This window comes from Bombyx mori, chromosome 15 (genome assembly GCF_030269925.1).
Source record: "Bombyx mori chromosome 15, ASM3026992v2".
NCBI classification, from domain to species: Eukaryota; Metazoa; Arthropoda; class Insecta; order Lepidoptera; family Bombycidae; genus Bombyx; species Bombyx mori.
Window position 1 is genome coordinate 6836098 of NC_085121.1, and position 21790 is coordinate 6857887.

General features: G+C 35.7%; 1 protein-coding gene and 1 long non-coding RNA gene across 3 annotated transcripts in view; one reads left to right on the forward strand and one right to left on the reverse strand.

The window, feature by feature from the left end:
• Window positions 1-21790, forward strand: part of AGPAT2 (1-acylglycerol-3-phosphate O-acyltransferase 2) — a 45561-nt gene that overhangs the window by 4236 nt on the left and 19535 nt on the right. Inside the window, 4 exon segments of one of the 2 annotated variants that reach the window (NM_001279459.1) lie at window positions 1919-2058; window positions 11593-11694; window positions 11894-11982; window positions 18323-18456. In NM_001279459.1, the coding sequence (NP_001266388.1) occupies window positions 11605-11694; window positions 11894-11982; window positions 18323-18456 (313 nt within the window). In that variant the 5' untranslated portion in view covers window positions 1919-2058; window positions 11593-11604. 2 annotated transcript variants of the gene reach the window in all.
• Window positions 3645-12718, reverse strand: LOC110385639 (uncharacterized). The gene is made up of 4 exons (XR_009974995.1): window positions 12576-12718; window positions 11872-11980; window positions 4197-4796; window positions 3645-3843 (listed from the first exon to the last, which is right to left on the reverse strand). It is a non-coding gene; the product is annotated as an uncharacterized LOC110385639 (long non-coding RNA).

Genomic DNA, 21790 nt, shown 5'->3' on the forward strand with positions numbered 1-21790 from the left:
TATCGTCCCCTCTTGGGGATGGTAAATATGCCAAGATGCAAATGGTGAATAATGCATGGGTGAAGGCGAGACCTTGTGTTCACCCATGCATCTTGGCTAAGTGGCAATGGCTTCCATGATGAATGGATAACCAATCGCAATCCTCCTATTTCAAAAAAAACAACATAAAAAGCCTTGAAATATTACATATTGAAAACTCCTACCTAAATGCGTAAATAGACGCATTACTTGTGTTCGAATTCTAAACTCATTGTTGAGAACAGCTACAAAAATCAATTAAGCAAAATATCGGTTACCTACGCATAATTTTCGGTCATTGGTTAATGATCATAGACTCATAGTCATAGATTATACACTTAATATATTTGAATCATAGTTGTTATTGCTTATGTACTTCGTCCAGAACAAGTTAGGTACTTATTGAGTTGCAATTAAAAATGTTATGTGGACCCGCTTAAGTACTTTTTAATGATGTTAGAGCTTATAAATAGGGACACAGATAATTATATCACCATAGTTTAGATCCCAAAGAATATGGACAGTAAATCGTTTTTTTATTACCTATTTTCGATGGACAGTGACGCTCATGGTCCACCATGGTGTTAAACTGTTAAGTGGTTAACAGAGTGTAATTACATTACAATGTGAGTGCTGCCAGCCCCCTTGAGATATAAGGTGTTCAGCATTAATTTCTCAAAAGTTTGAATTATATTGCAACGGCTGTTTCATCCATAGATTATAACACTTAATTTAAGTTTCATCCTTCAAGTTTTTTTTTTATATTTTATGGCTTGGTAAAGCTTCAAAGAGTGAATGTTTGAAATAGAAGAAACACGCAAAATAATTCCAAATCAAAAATATTTTTGGCTCGTAACTCCAAAAAAATCAAACTACAATCGAAAATATTTCACATCCTAATTTTTGGGTTTCTCGATTTAACATTAATGTTTGTTAAAACCAATATAAATACTTCTAACGTTGAGTCTAGACTCTAGTCAACGTCATAGTATAGATACACTCTCTAGACCACTGAAGTAGGAAACCTACTATATAGGTCTATGCTCTAGACTCTAGAGTGTATCTATACTATGATGTTGATTTGAGTCTCTTTTTAGAGTTCTTAGTTCTTAATGTGATTCGTCCTTTGGACTGGTAATAGGAACGTAGCTCATACAGCCAAATCTTTTAATAACAAAGGTGGAAACCATTTCTGTTGTAAAAAAAATGAAATGTAAAGGAATAAAATGAAGTGTAACTGAATTAGAATGAAATTGAATGAAACGAAATCAAAAACGAAAAACAACGTAATATAGATACATAATTGACAGGTTTTGCCTGTACAGACCGAACTACAGACCCCACATGGGACTAAGCCCTAACTCTAATTTATAGATCATAAAATATATAGTTCTGTATGAATATGTCCGTCGCTCAACTTTCCAAATATTTATTCATCAAAAATGGAATACTGTTGAATGTGTGAACTATATTCTCAAACTCGTGAAGGTCGCGGTATAAGAATGTGCGAAATGGTAACTAGATAGGAGGATGGACTAATTTACATTTTAAAGTTTACATCATCGCTTACTCTATCGTACATATCATCTATCATTCATCTATCATATTACCAATATCACAAAGTAAAGCATTGGTAGGCAACTAGGCAGTATTTGCGAGTAGCCATATATATACATTTGAATAGGCAGTATTTAATTGGGAGTTTGGCAGCTTGTGAGTTTGTGAGTCAGGAGTCAGGAGAGTGGCGACGCGCTTGGATTGTGACTTGTAAATTTGTGGAACCACCTATCTACATATTTTGTGTTTAGGCGTCGTTCCCTAGCTCCATCGTCCATCGGTCGCCGTTCGACTCATTTTGAATTCATGAGCAGACCCAGTGTTAATGTAGATCGCTTTAGAGCCGGACGCGCGATCGAAATTCGAATGCGTTTTGTTTAATTCATTCTGATATTTACCCATTTCGGGTGTTTAGCGAGTGACAAACTTATGTTAAAGTTGAAGTTGTTGGAGTTTGAAACATCATTTAATAATTTTTTTTAGGTATGTGTTTAAATTACATCTTTCAATATCTGAAATTTTAGTTCAGTTTCATTATGGAATGTTAAGCGTTAAATTTGCCGCGTTTTCAGTCTATTAAGTTTTTATTATGTCGTCTTCCGAAATAATAGCTGAACTAAAGATTTTTATGCATTAGCTGATACATAATGTTCTTTTAAAATTCAATATATCAATAAAAAATATATCTACTATGTTTTAAAACGAAGTTAAAGACGGATAAAATATTTTCTCCACATTTTCTTGCATTGTCAACAGATTATGTTCAAATTTTCAAGTTCATCAGGAAGTTAGCTCTAAATAAACAAACGAACAAAATTCCATTCGACTATATTATGCACCCGAGGGAATTTCTGAGTTACAAGTTTTTGAAAATGATAAGCGTCCCACCACATTTAAAAAATAATAATACTCTTATAAAGGCTTAGATTATTTGCGGCTTCTTTTTATTACTTAACTAGCGACCCGCCCTCGCTTCGCTTCGGAAACATTAAAACACACATGAAACCAAAAAAAAAAAAGTAGCCTATGTTCATCAGGGACAATGTCGGCTTCTAATGGAAAAAGAATTTTTCAAATCGGTCCAGTAGTTTCGGAGCCTATTCGAAACAAACAAACAAACAAACAAATCTTTCCTCTTTATAATATTAGTATAGATAGGTAGATAGGTCCACCTGATGGTGAGTGTTGGTGACCACTATGTTCACGGATATCGGCAATCTTAGGGGCACAAATCAGTCGTTTCCTATCGCTTGGGGCTCTTTTCAAACTACGTTTGAAGAAGGACATGTCATAACGCTCAGAAAATAGTGTGGCAATAAAATAATAATCTGGAAATAAACGGTAAATGAGCGCATTATTTTCAAGCAAGGACGCACTCTTCAACAGAGCACTCCACATGACGATACAAAAAGTCGAAAGAAAAGTTTTTTTGCAACGAGTTTCCGAAAAAGGTTAAATTCTCAGGTTCGACTAAGTACTACCTGTTGATAGATTAACTTACGACGAGTCAACTACGTACGTACGAACAACGTATAAGTTATTACTCTGCCTATTTGTTTAGATTTTTTTAAGTAATATATTCACATAGAATGTTTCCCGGCTGCGAAAACTACAAATTTCAGCAGTACCGAAATTAAATATACAAAGGAATATTTTTAACCTACCTATTTTTAACCTTTTTTTGCCTACGCGTGAAACCCCTTTTTTTTTCATTACTTAGGTGCGTGATCCATTCCACGGTCCCACGGTTCACCTAATTTCAAATGGGTACCGGAGCCAATAGACATCACATTGTGAATGCCACCACCCACCTTGAGACTTGAGGCCTAGTTATTACGCAAATTATAATTTTTGGGTGAAAGTCATTCGTGAACATTTGTTAATAACGTCACTAGAAAATGACGACCTGCCCGCTCGATATCCCGATATGCAATGCCCGCAACGCTCCAGAAGAATGCACCTTATCCTTTAGACCACCATGACTTTTTCCAAGTATGGCATATGGATTGATGGAAAATAATTTTTTTGAAGCTTTTAGTTGTTTATGCACGACACTAAAAACATGAGAGTGAATTTTTAGGAACGGCGCGCAAAATTTATTTATTGAATTATCATTGAAATATCAAATTGCTTATTGATATTTCAAGATTACATAAAAAATACTGGATAAACAATAACAAAATTTACAAACTTATTAGCAGACAAAGTCCAAGGGGGTCCAAAAAAGGGCATCCTGGTGTGCGTAGTAGTAGCAACCCTTCTGGTCATCTGAAATAAACAAAAATAAACTTTTTTTTTCCTACCTCAGCTGATAGCCTTGAGAGGCTATTTCAGCGTAGAAAAAATCAAACTAACTCTTCATTAGTATAGATGTAGTTATAGCACGAACCTTGGTCGACAAAAAAAATATATTTACAAAATCGTAGCCACTTGAAAAAAAAAACACATTTAGCTTGCTTTTACAGCCAATTCCAAATTTTTTTGAATAGTAAAATTCAAAAATTTAATTTTTTTGACACCAACTCGATAAAGTAGTTTCGAGAAAAACACGTTTAAAGCTTCGAGAGAAGTTTTAGGCAATTTTATTCATAGAATGTTCTCGATGCGTACAGCATACTTACGTATTTTTAATCGGCGATCCCTGTTCCATTCAAAAAATCTTTCTTTACTTCAAAATTCTGATTCACCAAAGTTCTTTCGTCCTGCCTTCCTGCCTTCCTGCCTTCCTGCCTTCCTTTGATGTCTATGAAGCTTGAAGTTGAGAGCGCTCGATACGATACGATCATCGTCTTGCCTCACTGAGGACGCATGAGCTTTAGGGCCAATCCTGATTCCCTTAACACTCAACATTTTTAATATGGGTTTAAAACTTTCAATAAAAATGCACGCTGCGAGGAAAGAAGCAAGTTCAATAGTCCGGTTTCGAGCGTGAATGAGCTTCGGAGCAAAAGTTCATATAAGAATAATATAAAATGTTGTGATTCGTTGTTTGAGTTTTTGAACCCAAACAACGTTCCAATAAGGTTCCAATAAAGTATCACTATATAAAGTTTCATAAATTTGTTTTTATAACTTTTAAAACATTGTTAAATTAGGGAAGATTAGCAGATGCATTAGTGGAAGAGGTTTCTTCGTCGATATTTTATGTTGATTACCGAAAAATGTTCTTTTCCTCGGTATGCATGCCCGTTGTGAAGTTGATCTTGAATGTTGTTTAAAATCTGAATTTATAAAACAATTTTTACTTTATTTATAAATTTATAAATGTTTATTATACTTATGCAGAGTTACTAATTTAAAATAAATACGAAATATTTTGAAAAAATACGTTTTTATGACCTTGAATGGAATATGTAGGAATATATTATACGGGATACGATACAAAACAAATTTTATGAGAGGTTCATCCGCAGGTACTCAGAAAGGGTCTACCGTCTATTGTTTGTTCATTTATTCTGGGCAGGCCGGAACAGACGCCACGTCACAAAAATGGCTATAATTCATTAAGTTATTGAAATTATGAAAAATTATTTTAAGGACACATACCCTTGAATGTCTAAAGCTTAGAAATATGAAGGAAAAAAATCATTTTTTCCAATTTTTAGACTAGAATACCTCCTTATGGTATTGCAGGCGGGGACCAGCTAATAAACATTGAAATTATAAATAAATACCTATACTTTATTGTTTATCTGGTGTGAGCTACAGTTTCACTCTCATTCAAATTTGATTGTTTATGATTAATTTTGATGAATGTAACAAATAGTATTAAATTTTTTCGCTATTATCCATATTACAAAACGTACTAGAAAGAAACAGAATTTTCTACTTCTAATAGCTTACCCGCACTCTTCATTATTTTTCTCCCTAACTATCGCCGGTAGCCTAGGAGACTATTCTAGCTACGCCCGGATGGATAGGTCAGCTCACGAGCTCAACCTGAGGGAATTTTCTAATACTAGCCTAACAAGAGCAGTGCTTTGCAGAATCTACCACCGGTTCTAAATCGCGACCCACTGAGAAGATCCGGCAAGAAACTTAGTGGGCTCTTCGTTCTACACGTGCTTTTGTGGACACTTGTAGCAGCGTTGAAATATCGGAAACTCATTAAAATGTTATGTCTTCTTCTTCTTATTTGACGTTATTTTTATAGCTGAATATCATGTCTAGATAAAAAAGTCCAAATCGATTCATGCATCAAGCTTTACATATATCCATGTCTTTTTTAATGCCTGAGGTATAGGTAGATAGATTTGTCAGGGGAATAATTCAAATGCCCAGTGCATTGGCGGTCACCCGTATAATCGTTACCACCGAACCTGTCCACTACAATAATCCTTTATAGGCTATCGGAATATTCATGAGTAGCACAACCAAAATTGCTCAATTCATTGCAAAAAGATAGTTGAGAGGAAAATCGTGGTAGGATCTCATTAAATAAAATTCGTTTAAAATGAATAATAATAAACTTATTTATCCTGCATCCCTTTACTGTGTGTTGTCTGACACGCACTTGTCCGGATTTATTGTTCCTTTCGAAGGCTGCAGCTGAGTTGAGACTTTTTTTAGGAAGTTTGACGCTGTAAGATCTGATATCTCGAAGGTTCAGATATTTTTATTGTCATCAAAGACCGGCGATCGTATTCCCCTTTGGATAGGTGTGACGGTCATTGACGTAACTGATTTTAGACGCATAGATCACTGCGAACCGCTAAGTTTCGGATTGTACCTAATGTTTCCAAAATGTAAAGTAGGCAGGGGTGAAACTTGCGTCGGAGACGGGCGGTAAGATACTTAATAATAATAACGGGCTAATCTTGACTCAGCAGGAACATCCTTAAGGAACGCACGCCAAAGAATACATACAATGAAACAAAGACAAAGGGTTCTAAAAGTGTCTAAGCTAAAATATTGCGTAAATGCATTGTAAGTCACCTCCCATCTTGAGTCATTACGTTGATATCACTGGAAGAATCAACTATTCATTGTCATTTCTGTGGAGCTAAGCCCGTTGAATTTAGTTCATTGAGAAATTAGATTCCCGTTTTCAGAAGAGAGTAAAAATCGAAATCAATAGATTCTCAATTTTAATGTTAGTCATATAACAATTAACTTTAGTTAAGAACAAAGAACAGAAAATGATTACGCACATTCGCACTGGAGGAATCGTGTGTGAAGATATAATTAAATTAACATAGCAAATTGTTTGCATATGTATTTTAATTGATGTATGATTGCAACGTGCTCCTTATCTACTGTTGTCGTAGTTTGTTGTCGTAATATTATTATGGTCACTGGGTTATCAAATGTTATCAATTTTTATCTAACCATATCCCATGCAAAGAAAAATATAATATTATAAAAAGTGTATAGTTTATTCTTTAAGAGGAATTACTTTATACGGCGTCTAATTTAACTGAACTTGTCTTATAACTCACGGAGAATGGAAACTATTACTCATTTTATTAGAAGAAATTCAAATTTTGTGTATCCCCAATGTACTAAAATTGACAATGAATGAACTATTCATGTATATAGAGGTTTTTGTGATTAGTATAACTTATTTTAAAGACTAGGCATGCAAATTTATTCCTGATTCGGTTTCGGAAACGACCTGTTAAATTTATTATACTTATTTACAGGTGCACCCTATCCATATACGCATATTATTCGTAATAAAACATTACGAATAATATGCGTATATGAATCTAAAATACTATTCTTTTTAGTTTATTATGTAGCTTAAGAAAGACAATAATTAATATTTTTAATTAGGGGCCATCCATAAAGTACGTCACACGTTAATGGGGAGGGGGGGTATCACCGAAGTGTGACATCGTGTGACAAGGGGCATGGGGGGGTCAATACTTTTGTGACGTCACATGTTAAAATTTAAAATACTAAAACGCAAAGTTTGTATGTGAATTAAAATTTTAAAAATTTACAAACTTGATCTATATTTATTAATAATTTAGCATTCTTGCTATGCGATAATCTCTCATGCAACGTCATTTAACTTCTAGAGCGGCGTTGTAATGCAAGTGAGACACTCAAATTAGGATGTTCCTGACGACTTTATGTTGATTTTATTAGATTATTATTTAATAAAAATAAGTAAAAAATGAAAATAGCTGTTTTCTCTCGATTATTTTTAAATACATACATAAATTTAAAAAATGTGTGACGTCACATCAGGAGGGGGGGTTATAAAAATGTGACAACCTGTGACAAGGAGGGGGGGAGGGGTTCAAAAGTCCTAAAATTCGTGTGACGTACTTTATGGATGCCCCCTTAGGTGTAATATGAATACCTAAAACATATTTAACTTATAGTAAACGGTTCTGCAGTGAAAATTAATGTTCAAGGTTTATTTCCAAAGTAAATACTTAATAGTAATGGGTGAAGTCTAAATTATCTAATGACTAAACTATCTAATGACTCAAAAGCTACACAAACAAGTCTTGTTCAGACTGCTTTTGAAAATTGATTTACTGATAACCCAATTTATTTACTGATGGTAGGGCGTTTCGAGAGCCTACACGTGTAGATACCACCACTCTGCCTATGTCTGCCATGAAGCAGTAATTCGTTTCGGTTTGAAGGGAGGAGCAGTCGTTGTACTTGCCGCCACCCACCATGACCCATGACTTAGAACTCATGTGTCAAGGTGGGTAGCGGCATTTACGTTGTTGATGTCTACGGGCACCGGTTACTACTTAATACCAGATGGGTCCTGAGCTCGTCCACCCATCTTAGTAACAGAAAAATATTTATTGTCTACTGAGTAGCCTAAAAGTTATAGCAAAGGACATTTTTATTATTACTTAAAAGAGCAACTACGTGTACTCACCAACTATTTAAATAAATAAAAACCGTATTGTCACCACGATTCCATATTGACTGTCTAATAATCCACATCCTTGTTGAACCCTGGTATAGCTACGTCATACTAATATGGGGTCTTATCTATTAGGCCACGGATGTTTCCTATAGCATCTCATTTTTATTTTGAATTTTAAAACGTTATCTACCCTCAAACTTTAATTTATATGTTTAGTCACATACGAATGGTCTCAGAAGAGGTTGATGAAGTTATAATGGCTGCAGAACCTTAAAATAACAGGCTTTTTAAGAAACCAGTTTATTTCACGGCTAATGGGTTATTTCTAAATAAAATTTAAACGCTGTTTTTAAGCACAAAATGTTAAAACGACTTTAGTTTTGATTCTCACTGCGTAATTAAAATTTTGTCCCAAAAAATAAAATTGTTACTTGTGGCCGAACGTTGCCCATGGTGTTTTCGACTTCCTAAATCCAAAATAAATTAGTTTTGCGTTACATACGTGACGGCTATGTAATATTTAAGTTATGCAACAAATGGTCTATTTTTATTTACTTTTTATTATGCATATTATATTTCCTTACGAGTCTTTATGTATATAGTGTAGACAGATGAACTACCTCACGGTCTACTTGGGGGATTACGTGGTTACCGGAGTCCATAACGTGAATGCCACCTTGAGACTTGAGGTATATGTCTCAATAGTTTCGTTTTTGCTATAAGATATTGTTCGTTCAACTCGGAAGGAGATCCGGCGAGAAACTCAGTGAGCTGTGTCTATGGGTTAATTTACTCGTCGAGCCCTTCGTGCGCAAGTGACGGGTTCGGCGAGGACGGTGACCGGTTGGTACTTGAGGTACCTAAAAGCACCGTTAATAGATCAGGAGGATCCGTAATGACGTGTTTAGGGCGACGTCGACTGTTTACCATTCGGTCCACAGGATCGAGTATGATATGGTTCTACGAGTATGTACAATGTATGTGTCACTATTCATACGATAAGACGTATACTGCAAATAAACGTGCAGGACAATGCCGTGTGAACCCGGCCTCAGGCTAGAACAAATTTAATTATGAGAAACATGCCCTGAGAAATAAACAGTGGCTCGGCTATACCCTTAACATTGCTGATGAATATGAGCGAAGGTGATCATTCACTGTTAGACGGGCCGTTCCGTTGTTTTGGAAGCCAGATTAAAGCCAGAGTTTAAAAAATTGCTAGGTCTATTTCTGTGAGTCAAAGGAACACAATGCGGATTTAAAAAAAAAAAAGCGAGTTATTAGTTAATGTAACTAGTTGTTTCACTTTTAGCTAGTTATTTTGGTGTGCAAAGAAACATAAAGATCATCAGGTTATTCAATCCCATCGCAGGTTTTTTTATTAATTACAGATTTAACGAGACTACAACAGTTAAGATTATTAATATATTGCTAGGTTTAGGTGCGTACTGCAGTGTTATCTGTAGTCAGCGGATAACCCATTGGTAAGAAAACCGGTTCACGATAATACTGTAGTAATTTTGGACCCTTATCGCTTTACACATAATAGGAACTTAGTCATCAGAAATTATGTTACTTAGGAATGTTGGGTAATGATTATGGAACGCTGAAAAAAGCTACACATCAAATGAATTATGTAAAATGGCCTTATTTAAAAGTGCTAAACGACAGGAGAGAATGCAATGTTACTGACTGGTGTAGAAGACAGAGCGAAACGGAGAAGAAAATTAAAGAAAGCTGACCCCACCATCATGTGGGATGAATAGCTAGGAAAAGAGAGAGAGAGAGAGGCCTTAACTATAAATTTTATTTCCAAAACTTACATCGTAGATTATTTTGTCTTTTATTCACATGTTAAACTAAACACAATGCGTGATATGCGGATTAAGGTTGTGTATTAGAGTGTCGTCTAAGATTTCCTTCCTGTGACATTTTGGCCCCAAATGACGTAACGATTATTGAAGTTATGTTCGGCTGAGATTCACAGAATAAAAAAAAAATACTGTTCCCTATTGCTATTACAGTAAATATACAATATTATCCTTATATTACGTTCGATCATCAATGACACCGTTAGTCATGTTAAAACACTAAAGCTGGACGTAAAATGTGACCTAAAATCGTAAATGTGCATCGTGTTTCTGCGAGTCATGCGTAGGAGTGGGTGATATAAATCGTATCTAGATTCAATATCTATATATCGCAGCAATATCGTTGAATCCGATATCGCCCCGCACGAAATTTATATATCGATATCAGCCGATACACGATATTGCTCGATGTGATGCGCATCGGCATATCGTACCGATTCGTGTATCAGCGATATTCGTTTGGTTCGTATCGAATCGGCCAGAGTGAGTGAGCGCACGATAGGGATATCATGTGATGAATGAAACAGAAACAGGCATTATCCATACAATTGTAAACCTTATATTTAAGTACATATGTCTGTAGATTATTCTTAGCGTATCAGCAGGATACAATTTAGGAAAGAAGTTTCAACTTTCGACCCTAACTTGAATGCAGTATAGCCTATTTGCATCGTTGAATTTAATTTCACGCGCTTTGACCTTGAACTAGAATTTTTGGACAAGTGTTTATAAATACTTAAAAGTTTTATGTGTTTGATTTTTAAAGTACACATTTTTCTATTTTTAGTTGAATCCAAATAATTGAGTTTATTTCTTGTGTTTGTATTAAACTTTTGAAATCTACACTCTTTTGGTATATTTTGTAATTTTAAATTAAGACACAAAATACTAAAAACTGAAAATAATGTAGCCAGTCCTAAGCCTGATAAAAGCATGAAGGAAAGTTTTTTGATATTTTTATTTTCATGTTCTTTTTATTACTTTAAAATCATATTATAAATTGATATCAGAAAACCAACCGTATAACGTTGACTTAAATCTATATCTACTACGATATTATATCAGCGTATTGTTTCAAATCTCAAATATCATGAATCGAGAAAATCTACTAGCATCCATCAATATATAGATTCAGAAAATATATAGATTCAATATCCGATATTGATACTCGATATATAGATACGATTCGATACACGGCAAAACCGATATAACCCACTCCTAGTCATGCGTATTCAATTTAAATCCAACAAAACATCACTAACTACTCGTAATAACTTTTATATCAGTCATACATTTGTCTTTCAGAGGTATTCGAAAATGGCGGCTTTTAATGTTGTGTTGGGATGTATTATGGTCCTACTACTCATTCTCTTCGGGATCAGTTCTGCGGCAAGGTATTATATTAAGGTAAATTTCTTTTTTTTATATAAACCACACACTTAAATACTATTTATTACGCGATAGTGTAATTTTAAATAAGAATTTAGTATAAAATTTTATTAAAATTTACAGTTTTAAGAATTGTTCATATTTGCTTACGTCAATATATCACTTGAACGCGCCAAAGAGAATGAAAAATATTACCTAAACCTATTTGTTTTTGCAGTTCACGTTGTTCATCGTGCTGTGTTTGACATTTGCGACCGCACCTGTTCCGCTTATGTTACTGAAGCCGTTCGATCCTAGAAATGCACTGTAAGTAAAAGTATTGTGCAGAAAAATTATTATTAGAGATATGAGAAAAAATGGAATTTTATACGAATGTAAATCGAGCTCGATGTTGGGATCCTTTTTTTATTACATGAAAGCCAATAGTTTTTAAATCGATTTTTTGTCTTTTCTCATATTTAGTGTCATCTCCAGGATTAAATTGTCCACCATACTCCCGTTATTCCCCCACACACGGTATGGGGTCACTCTCTATGGAGACACATTCTTTCCGCCCACTGTGGGTGGTCCACTCCCCCGTCTGGTAAGTGCACTTGTTCCCTCCCCGCATCGGGTCGGGTGAGTGTCAAAGGACATGGGCCACTCTCCATACATTGCACGGCCCACTAAACGAAGTTCAAGGACAGTAATGAAATTAAGTTTAAAACCAGACTATAGGTATATCCCTTTTATTATAAACAAATTAAACTCATTATTGTTCATTGGGATACAGAGATATTTAAAAAATAAGATAAGAATTTTAGGTTATATCATATGATTTGGCTGTCAATACACTTACAATTGTACATTATTATCAGCTTAAATATTATTTATATTATACTATACTTTATGACACAGACCTAATTCAATGAACGCCAAGACTCAATTTTATGCACAACTAATTATAATACGCAGGTATATCGCAACGAAGCACTTAATATAATATCCACAATTCACACGAGTGCGAAAACGAATGATCAAATGTAAAACGTCAATAAACATTAAACAAGCGTAGTTTTTTTTTTTGCTTAAGCTCATTAATTATTCATCAATGTAATGATTTATTCTACGGATTTAAAAGTATAAAAATAGATTTTTGCTTAGATTTAATATTCTATATTAATTTTAAAATCCATTAATTAAATATTTTAATATAGTTTGCTAGTTTTTTGCAATACAATGTTTTTTTAGGAAAATTTTATGTGAATTGTTTAAAATATAAATATATTTTACCTATGGCAACTCCTTCAATATTATTAATGTACCTAGTTTAATCACGTAATTATTTTATTTATTTATGATTTTAATTATCCAACCATGAAAATACCCTTATATTTTAAAATAAGTATGTAAAAATGAAATGTTTTTTTTATAGATATTTCATTCATGTCCTTGAGTGCACGAGTAGCTGAGCCGAAAATGGCCTATGTCCTTTAGTGCAGTTGCCGTTCCCTCTTTGGGGCTACGAGGACCCCTTCTTCTTCTTTTTTTGTTATTGTTAATATTCTGTATCATTTTAATAGCCAATAAACCGCCGCATAAAGATTTTTGATTATGAAACTGTCACATTATGCTTACTCGGTGAACGAAAATGACTAGCACAGCGGTAATGATTAAAATGCAAAGATTATGAATAATTTACAATTTCTTTAATTGGGTTTCAGTGTTGTAATATGTTTTATTGTCTACTAGTGATGTCTGGGCACGCCCCGTTGTGATAACTAAATGCATGTAATACAGCGATTTGTTGAAACGACACATGCATCACTAATTTTGCTTTGATGGTAATGTCATAGAAACTTGAAGTGTCAACAACAACTATACGAAATTTCATCATAAGTGGCCTAAGAGTGCATAGAGACAAACGTAGAAAGAAACATTTATTTTATAGATGTACTAGCTGACCCGGCAGACTTCGTAGTGCCTCAATCGATAAATAAAAGACCTAAACTTTTGTTTAAGATAAACTTAAAACAAACAAAAGGAATCCGTCCGACGGGGGACACATCAAAGGAAAAACAAAATTGTTATTTTTATTTAATTCCGAATATTTTTATATTTATCTAACCTTTTAAACCTTCTCTGGACTTCAACAAATAATTCAAGACCAAAGTTAGCCAAATCGATCAAGCCGTTTTCATGTTATGTCGTGACAACGGAAAACGGCTTTCATTTTTATATATATAGATTGAACGTTGATCAGTTAGTCACATATTGGCTTAAATTGGTATGCTACTCCGCTACTCGATGATTACAGTGGACTTAACTCTTTTTATAACTTCGTTGTCTTTTAGACATGGCATGAAGGTCATGATGACGCATGGTGAATTGTTATGTCTGAGCACTATCCAATTGATTTTTTTGATTTCTGTACGTCGATTTATTGATCATTAGGCTGCTATTCGGATTCGTTCAACACTCTACTTTCAAATTGGGCCAATCGAGGGTTCAGTGCCAATATTCGTTTTAGAGAATTATTATTATTAGTATTTTTTTTTTATTGCTTAAGCGGATGGACTAGCTCACAGCCCACCTGGTGTTAAGTGGTTACCGGAGCCCAAAGACATCTACAACGTAAATGCCACTACCTACATTGTGTTAGTAAACTACGTACCTTGAGATATACGTTCTAAGGTCTCAGTACAGTTACAACGGCTGCCTCACCCTTAAAAACTTCAAACCGTTTTAGCGTTCAAAACGTATTAGCGTTATTAGTATTGGTGAACCCGACTTGTATATATACAATCGGGGTATCTTTTTTCGATACCCCGAATTCCTTCAATAGGTCGTCATGTCTGTTTATATTGTTCGATTTTTACTATTGCTAGCCGATCGATGTTGTATTTATTACAACTTGTAAAATTAGTGACCACTACCTACTATAAATTGATAATTACCATAGCAAAAATCCCTTTAACGTTTTTTTTGTACGTTCTTCATTTTCCGTCCCTGTTCCCATTATCTGGGGTCGGGTCCCCTCACTCTACGGCGCCAGATTGATCTGTACTGGGTTGTCGGTTTTAGCAATTGGGCTTTCTTAAGGTCTCTTTCGATGTTTGACCACCAGGTCGATGGCGGGCGGCCTCTACCTCTCTTTTGTTCTGGCAAGTTTAATGCGATTTTTACTACATGGTTTTCGTCCCGTCTCATGATATGACCATACCATCTAAGGCGATTTTCCGTCATTTTGTCTGTGATTGACGCGACTTTAAAGCTTTAAAGTTTTTTCTTGTACGTTATAGTTAATTTTTTTTAAATAATTTAAATGGCTAATAAAGCTGAGACATTAACGTTTCAAGTATTGTTAACGTGAGTCAAAATTACACAGATATTTTTTACACATAGATAATTACACATAGATATTACAAAATAATATTTTGTAATATCTATGTGTAATATTATACAAATATTCGTGTAAAACGTTTATAATGTATTCATTTCTAACTAAGTTTCAATTTTATCGGCTCTTTGTCGTTAACTTTTTATGTGGCAATAAAAAATCAGTCAACATAAGTCTTTATATATTAAGCCGCGATTACGTCGCAACAGGAAGAAGCAGAACTTTGTTACAAATAGTATAATACCAGACTTTGCTATGGGCGGCGTTCACGTTGTGTCTTCTACGGGCTTTTGTAACTAAATTTTTTTTTTGTCAGGAGGAATCACCGGACTTCCGGCCTTCACTGGGGATGGAGGGCGGGGCATGTCGGAGTTGAACCGACTAAAACCTCCTGTCGCTCAACAACCAGCATCCAAACCTCGCATGAGACAGAACTCATGAAAAAGCAAAAGGGGGGAAAGTGAAGCATTTAGTGCGGAGCACATCTCTCCCATCACCCTCCCCCTCGGGACGCCGGACTGGCGGTCGTCGGCACCACGACCACCAGCCCTCTCGGTCGGCAGGCTATCCGAAGCCCGCCTAGATGGCGTCGGTTAGAATGGTCTACCCTACGGAATACCCCGCTGGGTCAGAACCAGTGTGGATAGCCGGCCTTCCATCACCCGGATGCTCTTGCATAAAACGCGTGCAGAGCAGATTGCACGTCGTCTTCTTAGGTCCCCTTCGCCGGTCCCCAGGCCGACATGTGAGGGAGACCCGAAATACTTAGAGGGCCAGGCAGGGGAAGCAACCATGCCCAGTGAGCACCTGCCTGAGCCGGAAAGCGAGGCGTCCTCTGTCACGATTCACCCAATTCACAAAAACACTGGGGCTGGGACGTGCCACGCCCCGGGCACGAAGGTCAGTCCGCCACTGATAGTCAGCGGCGAGCGCCTCGGCTTCGAGAACCCAAGGCGGCATCCCAGCCAGTACACACGCCGGCTCGAAGGAGATGGTGCGATAGCCGCGGATGACCCTAACCGCGATGGTGCGTTGCGGCCGTTGCAGCAGCTTCGCTACCCCCACGGCCAGGGACTGGCCCCACACGGGCGCCCCGTATAAGGCCATTGATCGCACCACCCCTGTATAGAGACGGTGCGTCACCTGGTTTTGTAACTACATAACATAAAAGGGGCTGCCGATCCTCTGCCTAACTACTTTATTAGGGAGGTTATACCTCGTCGCTACTTATGTCTAAAATAAGGTTGTTACTTTCCTAAGACTAGAACTAAGAGGAGTACTTTCGAATTTAAAAACCGCATCTATCTGCCTGTTGTTCATAATACATAGAGTACACAAAGAAAATAAGTGCAGCTTTGATTTGGGTGTAGTATGTTCGTATTACAGATCAAGAGATACTGCGAGAGAAAGTGTGCTCGATTTTATATTGTGCACTCTATTGTTGCAGCCGTTATTAGGGTAAAGTCTACAGTAATCGACGGTATGAATAATATTATGAAGCTGAAAAAATCCGTTGAAATCTCAGTGAATTTACTCCATATTACTAACTAGCTTCACGTTATTACATTACTCTTTGGCCTCACAAGGGCTGTCTGGACTACGTTCTCTGGACACGGTAGTTAAATTTTAGGTTTATTGGGGAGGGTTCATTTAAATGATACCATCTCCATATTGTGCGTACTAACCACGACGTGTCTTCGTATATTCTGTGTACCGGACATTAAAGTTGACTGTAGCCGCCCTGCAATGTGTAATGGAAAAGGCTTTTTCTTTATTGTTGTATGCATAGACAAATAATGAAACAAAAAAAAGTTCAGATAATAAACGCAACCGGCATAATACTCAAAACATATCTTATATTATATGATAAAATCGATTATTTAATTTAATTCTAATTCATTTTTATTGAAAACATAACGCTTTTGTAAAGGTTCCATATTACTACCCATGAGAATTTTTCGTATAAGGATCTCTAAATGAAATCTATTCTTATTAAAGTCATAAATATAAAGTAGGTGATATTTTATCTAATGTTATTAGTTAATAAAAAATATTAGAACTGCATGATGTATTATTTATTTTATTTGGGGGTAGTTCGATATTTATTTTGAAGAATTTCAACCACTATTGTTGCATACTGATAAATATAGTTTCACTTCGATAGTAAAATAATTACGACGTAATATGGTAATTATGCAATGAATTCTAAGTAACACTGAAATTTAAACAAAATCGAATCATGTCAAGTATAGTCGTCGGGATAGATTATATTATTTAACCTTGTTAAGTATGTTTGGTTACTGCGTTGTTGAATTTAAAAGTGGTAGATCTAGTTACAACTATGATCCTCGGTCTGAATAGTCTATGTTGTGGATGACGGTAGATCAGATAAAATAACGTTGTCCGCTTCCGCAATTATTTCCATTGTAGGTACATAGTTTACATCGTATCGTTCGAAACAAAATCATTATAATCGCGTTACCTTGTAATATAAACTGCTTGATGCCGCTCCAGGCCCTGTTTGTCGCGTCGACCTTAAAATTAGAATAAATTTTATTAATTTTGATCGAACAGTTTTATTTTAAAAGTTAAAATAACTTTATATATTTTTTATAAAAATTACTCGGATCTCATTTTCGAAGGCGGCTTTCTTTTCATTTTATATCGTCTCTGAAATTATTGAATTTCAAAAAATTTTCCGCTCCTCAAATCATGCCGCCTTAGGCCCGGGCCTTGCAGGTCTAGGCGCAAATCCATGACTGGATGCACGTGGTATATGTTTGTATTTTCCCCAATTTGCCCTTATTTTCCTCTGCTATTCTTGTTTTATCATCATTACTAGCGACCCGCCCTCGCTTCGCTTCGGAAACATGAAATTTTATTATTGATTATTTACGACATCACATCAGAAACCTCAAAAATAACAGTATTTTTCCACTATTTAACGGATGTTATTATGCATATAAACTTTCCTCTTCAATCACTGTATCAATTAAAAAAAAAACCGCATCAAAATCCATTACGTAGTTTTAAAGATTTAAGTATACATAGGGACAGACAGATATAGGGACAGAGAAAGCGACTTTATTTTATACTATGTAGTGATATTGTAACGGATACATATACAGATACGTTGAAGTTATTTATAAAGGACATTATAATGTTGACGTCAGATGAATCTGGGTAGTTCGATGCCACATTATCGCGTTATATATACACATATAATTGGTTCTGAACACACGATTATAATTTGATTTATTTTTGTAGGATACCGGCGGCGCTGTTACGACTGTCAGCGCGAATGTTGGGTATCCGTTGGGAAGTTCGGGGTCTAGAGAATGTGGACAACTCACGTGGAGCTGTCATATTGCTCAATCATCAGAGCGCATTGGATTTGTATGGTACGTATTCTACAGTCTTCTCAATTTTTAAGCTATTGCATAGCTTTGAAATTCCGTAACAAAAAAAACCTTACACCCCTCACTCCGCCTACCATGTAGCTCGCGTTCAACACATTCACACGTTACGCTTGTGTAGTGTTTGTGAATAAGCGCGTGGCGTGACGTCACACTGCATGCGCATCATGAAAAGTCTGCCCATCTCTCTCTCGCGCGGTCTAGCTTATGAGTGTGAAGGGGACAGTTAAGTTAGTGTGAAGGGGACGCAGTTAAGGTTTTGCTTTTATTAATGTTTAATATAGCGTGGTCTTGTTTTATTATTGTTTTAATATTAAATTATCATTGTCTAATTATAATTCCATAAGTTGATAAAAAATGCTATGCAATAGCTTTACCGCGGCAGTTCCCAAGTGCCACACGTTTGTTTTTATTTTTTATTTATTGCTTATATGCGTGGACGAGCTCCCGGCCCACCTGGTGTTGGGTGGTTACCGGAGCCCATTGACTTTTACAACGTAAATGCCACCACCCACTATGAGACGAGTTTTAAGTTTTCACTTGTAACAGTACAACGGCTGCCTCACTCTTTACACCGAAACGCATTACTGCTTCACGGCAGAAATGGGCAGGGTGGTGGTACCTAAACGTGCGGACTCACAAGACGTCCTACCACCAGTAATAGCCATCCACCATCGTGCCCATATCCCAAATTATGTGGGGTCGGCGCGGCATGACCTCTTAACGTGCTGCATAGGGGTTTGGCATGAGTTTTACGACCGACCGCCTGCCTTGAAGTCAACCCTATTTGGATTGTACATAAGTATATTCATTGCATATATCCATTGCAACGTGCCAAAGGAAAACGACTTTTTCTATTTCGTCTTTATTTTTTTTACTTCACCCGTTTTTGTTTGGTTCTAATCATTTAGGTACATTTCATTATTATGAATATTTAAAGTAAGACTCACAAATACCAAAAAAAAAAATATTACGAAACTAAAATTCCCACTAATTCATATTCTACCTAGTCTGTTATCTTATAGCAAAACTAAAACTATAAACTTCCTTCCCTTTCCTTTTAAAGCTATGCTAAACTAAAATATCATGTTTCCTGTTTAAATTGGATACTTGAGGTCAGTAAAGGCGTGCGCTGTTTACAGTACTTGAGCTAAGTACTCTTTTCGTTTCTATTTACAATTAGCGACCCGCCTTCGCTTCGCTTCGGAAACATTAAATTTTATTATTGATAGGCTAGTCCCGCCATGTTGCGCGCGGTACGACAATAACTGAGGGTGACGCCGCGGGGCGAAGCTAGTCTAAAAAGCCTAGTGGCCTAAGTTACTCCTTATATCATTAGCTACCTATCAGTGAAAATCCCGTCAAAATTGGTTCAGCCGTTCCAGAGATTAGCCGGAACAAACAGACAGACAGACAGACAGACAAAAATTGTAAAAAATGTTATTTTGGCGTATGTACCGTATGCATGTAGTAAAAAGAGGCTATTTCAATATTACAAACAGACACTCCAATTTTATTTATATGTATAGATGTCCAAAGGTCAAAAATGTACTCCGCACTTGCCTCGAACTTTCTGTATCCGTTTCAAAAACCAAATCTCTAACTTAATTGGTACAAGTCTTGTTTCTTTACTATGTATTTCTTAGAATAAATACACGAAGTTTTCATTTCTATACGTTACGATCGATAACGCTTTAAAATATATGATTTTCGTACTTATCTTGTTTATTCTTTATCTGGTTTATTTATTGAGTATACATAGCGTATCACAAAGCTAAGATAAAAAATTTATTAGTGTATTTGCTATTCGATATTTGCCGAGATTAAAAATAGTCCGAAATGAACTTGTATGTAGGTAATACAGGGTTTAGCAACTAAGGGGGAAGTCGAAACAGGAATAACTCACTATAGCGGCCGAAGATATTAATTGACTAAGCACGGGTACATACATATCCGTGTTATTTATTTAATATTTATTATGTTTGTTGTTATGTTTATTAATTTAATGTTTTCTTGTAACTACACGCTGCTGGCAGATATCTCGACGTTTCCTATAGAGCGTAGATTCCGCGCGTCCACATAGTTTCAAGTAGATACATTGCGTATAATGCTTTACTGGATTTCCTGCGTTCCGGTTAGAGGATAACATAGTCGTGATATAATTTAATTGAGATATCGACTTTATCGACTCATCCGCAGAACAAAGTCCGATGTGATCATAGAGCAAAAACGAGTTATATAGCTAGGCGAAATAAGGGATACGAACTCTACGGACTTGTGTTTTTGGAATTTTTGTATCTCATTTAGTTTCGGAAATATATAATTGAATAACGTTCTATCTGTCGTTAGCTCCGCATAAAAACGTACGGAGTGATCAAGCGCCGGCCCGCACGGAGCGGCCGCACTGTTCGTTCGTCAGTCCGGCCGCTGTTCGTTGGACTTGTTGGAGAGAGGGCGTCTTTGTGACAAGCGCTTAGGTTTTTACTGTTTGATTTTAAATTAATAATGTAACACGTATTTTGCTCGATAAAAGATATTTTTAGACATGTCACGATCACGGAAAATGTTGAATATGCTTAAGGCTGACACAGAAGACCCTGACCTTAGTTCATCATTTTTTAATGTAGCCGCTGTTCAAATGGAGAAAAATGTAAATAATATTAAGTTGCCAACTTTTCAGTTGTATTATTTCATAATTCACACGCTATTAAGTTCTAAATTAAAAAAATATTATCTATATTGCTTTTTTGTTTCAATAAGTGCTTGTAGTCGACCGATGTTTTTATAAGACGTTTTTTGACGAATAGGTAATGAAACGCATTTTTAATGCAAAAACACAATTGGCGTAATGCATATTCACAGGAGTAATCAATCTTTCTATAATAATTAACTGTTAAAAATAAAAGCGTTATGAAATATTAGGACGATATTTTACGAACACTATTGAACCTCTAAGCGTTCTATGTGAATATGGGACATTTTTTTACGAACTCTGTGACGCGATTTGTTGGTTCGTTAGTAAGATGAGACGTTGTTACTGGGATAATGAAATCAGTTAGGACGTTAATCGTGTAAAAGTTGTTAAATATAACGATTTTTTATTTAAATTTTGTTAAATTATTTCTGTATAATTAAATTGTTTTGCAAAACACATAAATATAAATAGTATTTTATAAATTGTCATAAAAATATGAGTTTTTTTTAAATTTTCAGTTGTAAATGATGATAATACCTGTAAGACATACAAACGTCACCTTTACCTCCTAGACCAGTAGAAATCAGTCAGGAACTAGCTGATGTATTGGAAAAATGCTACATG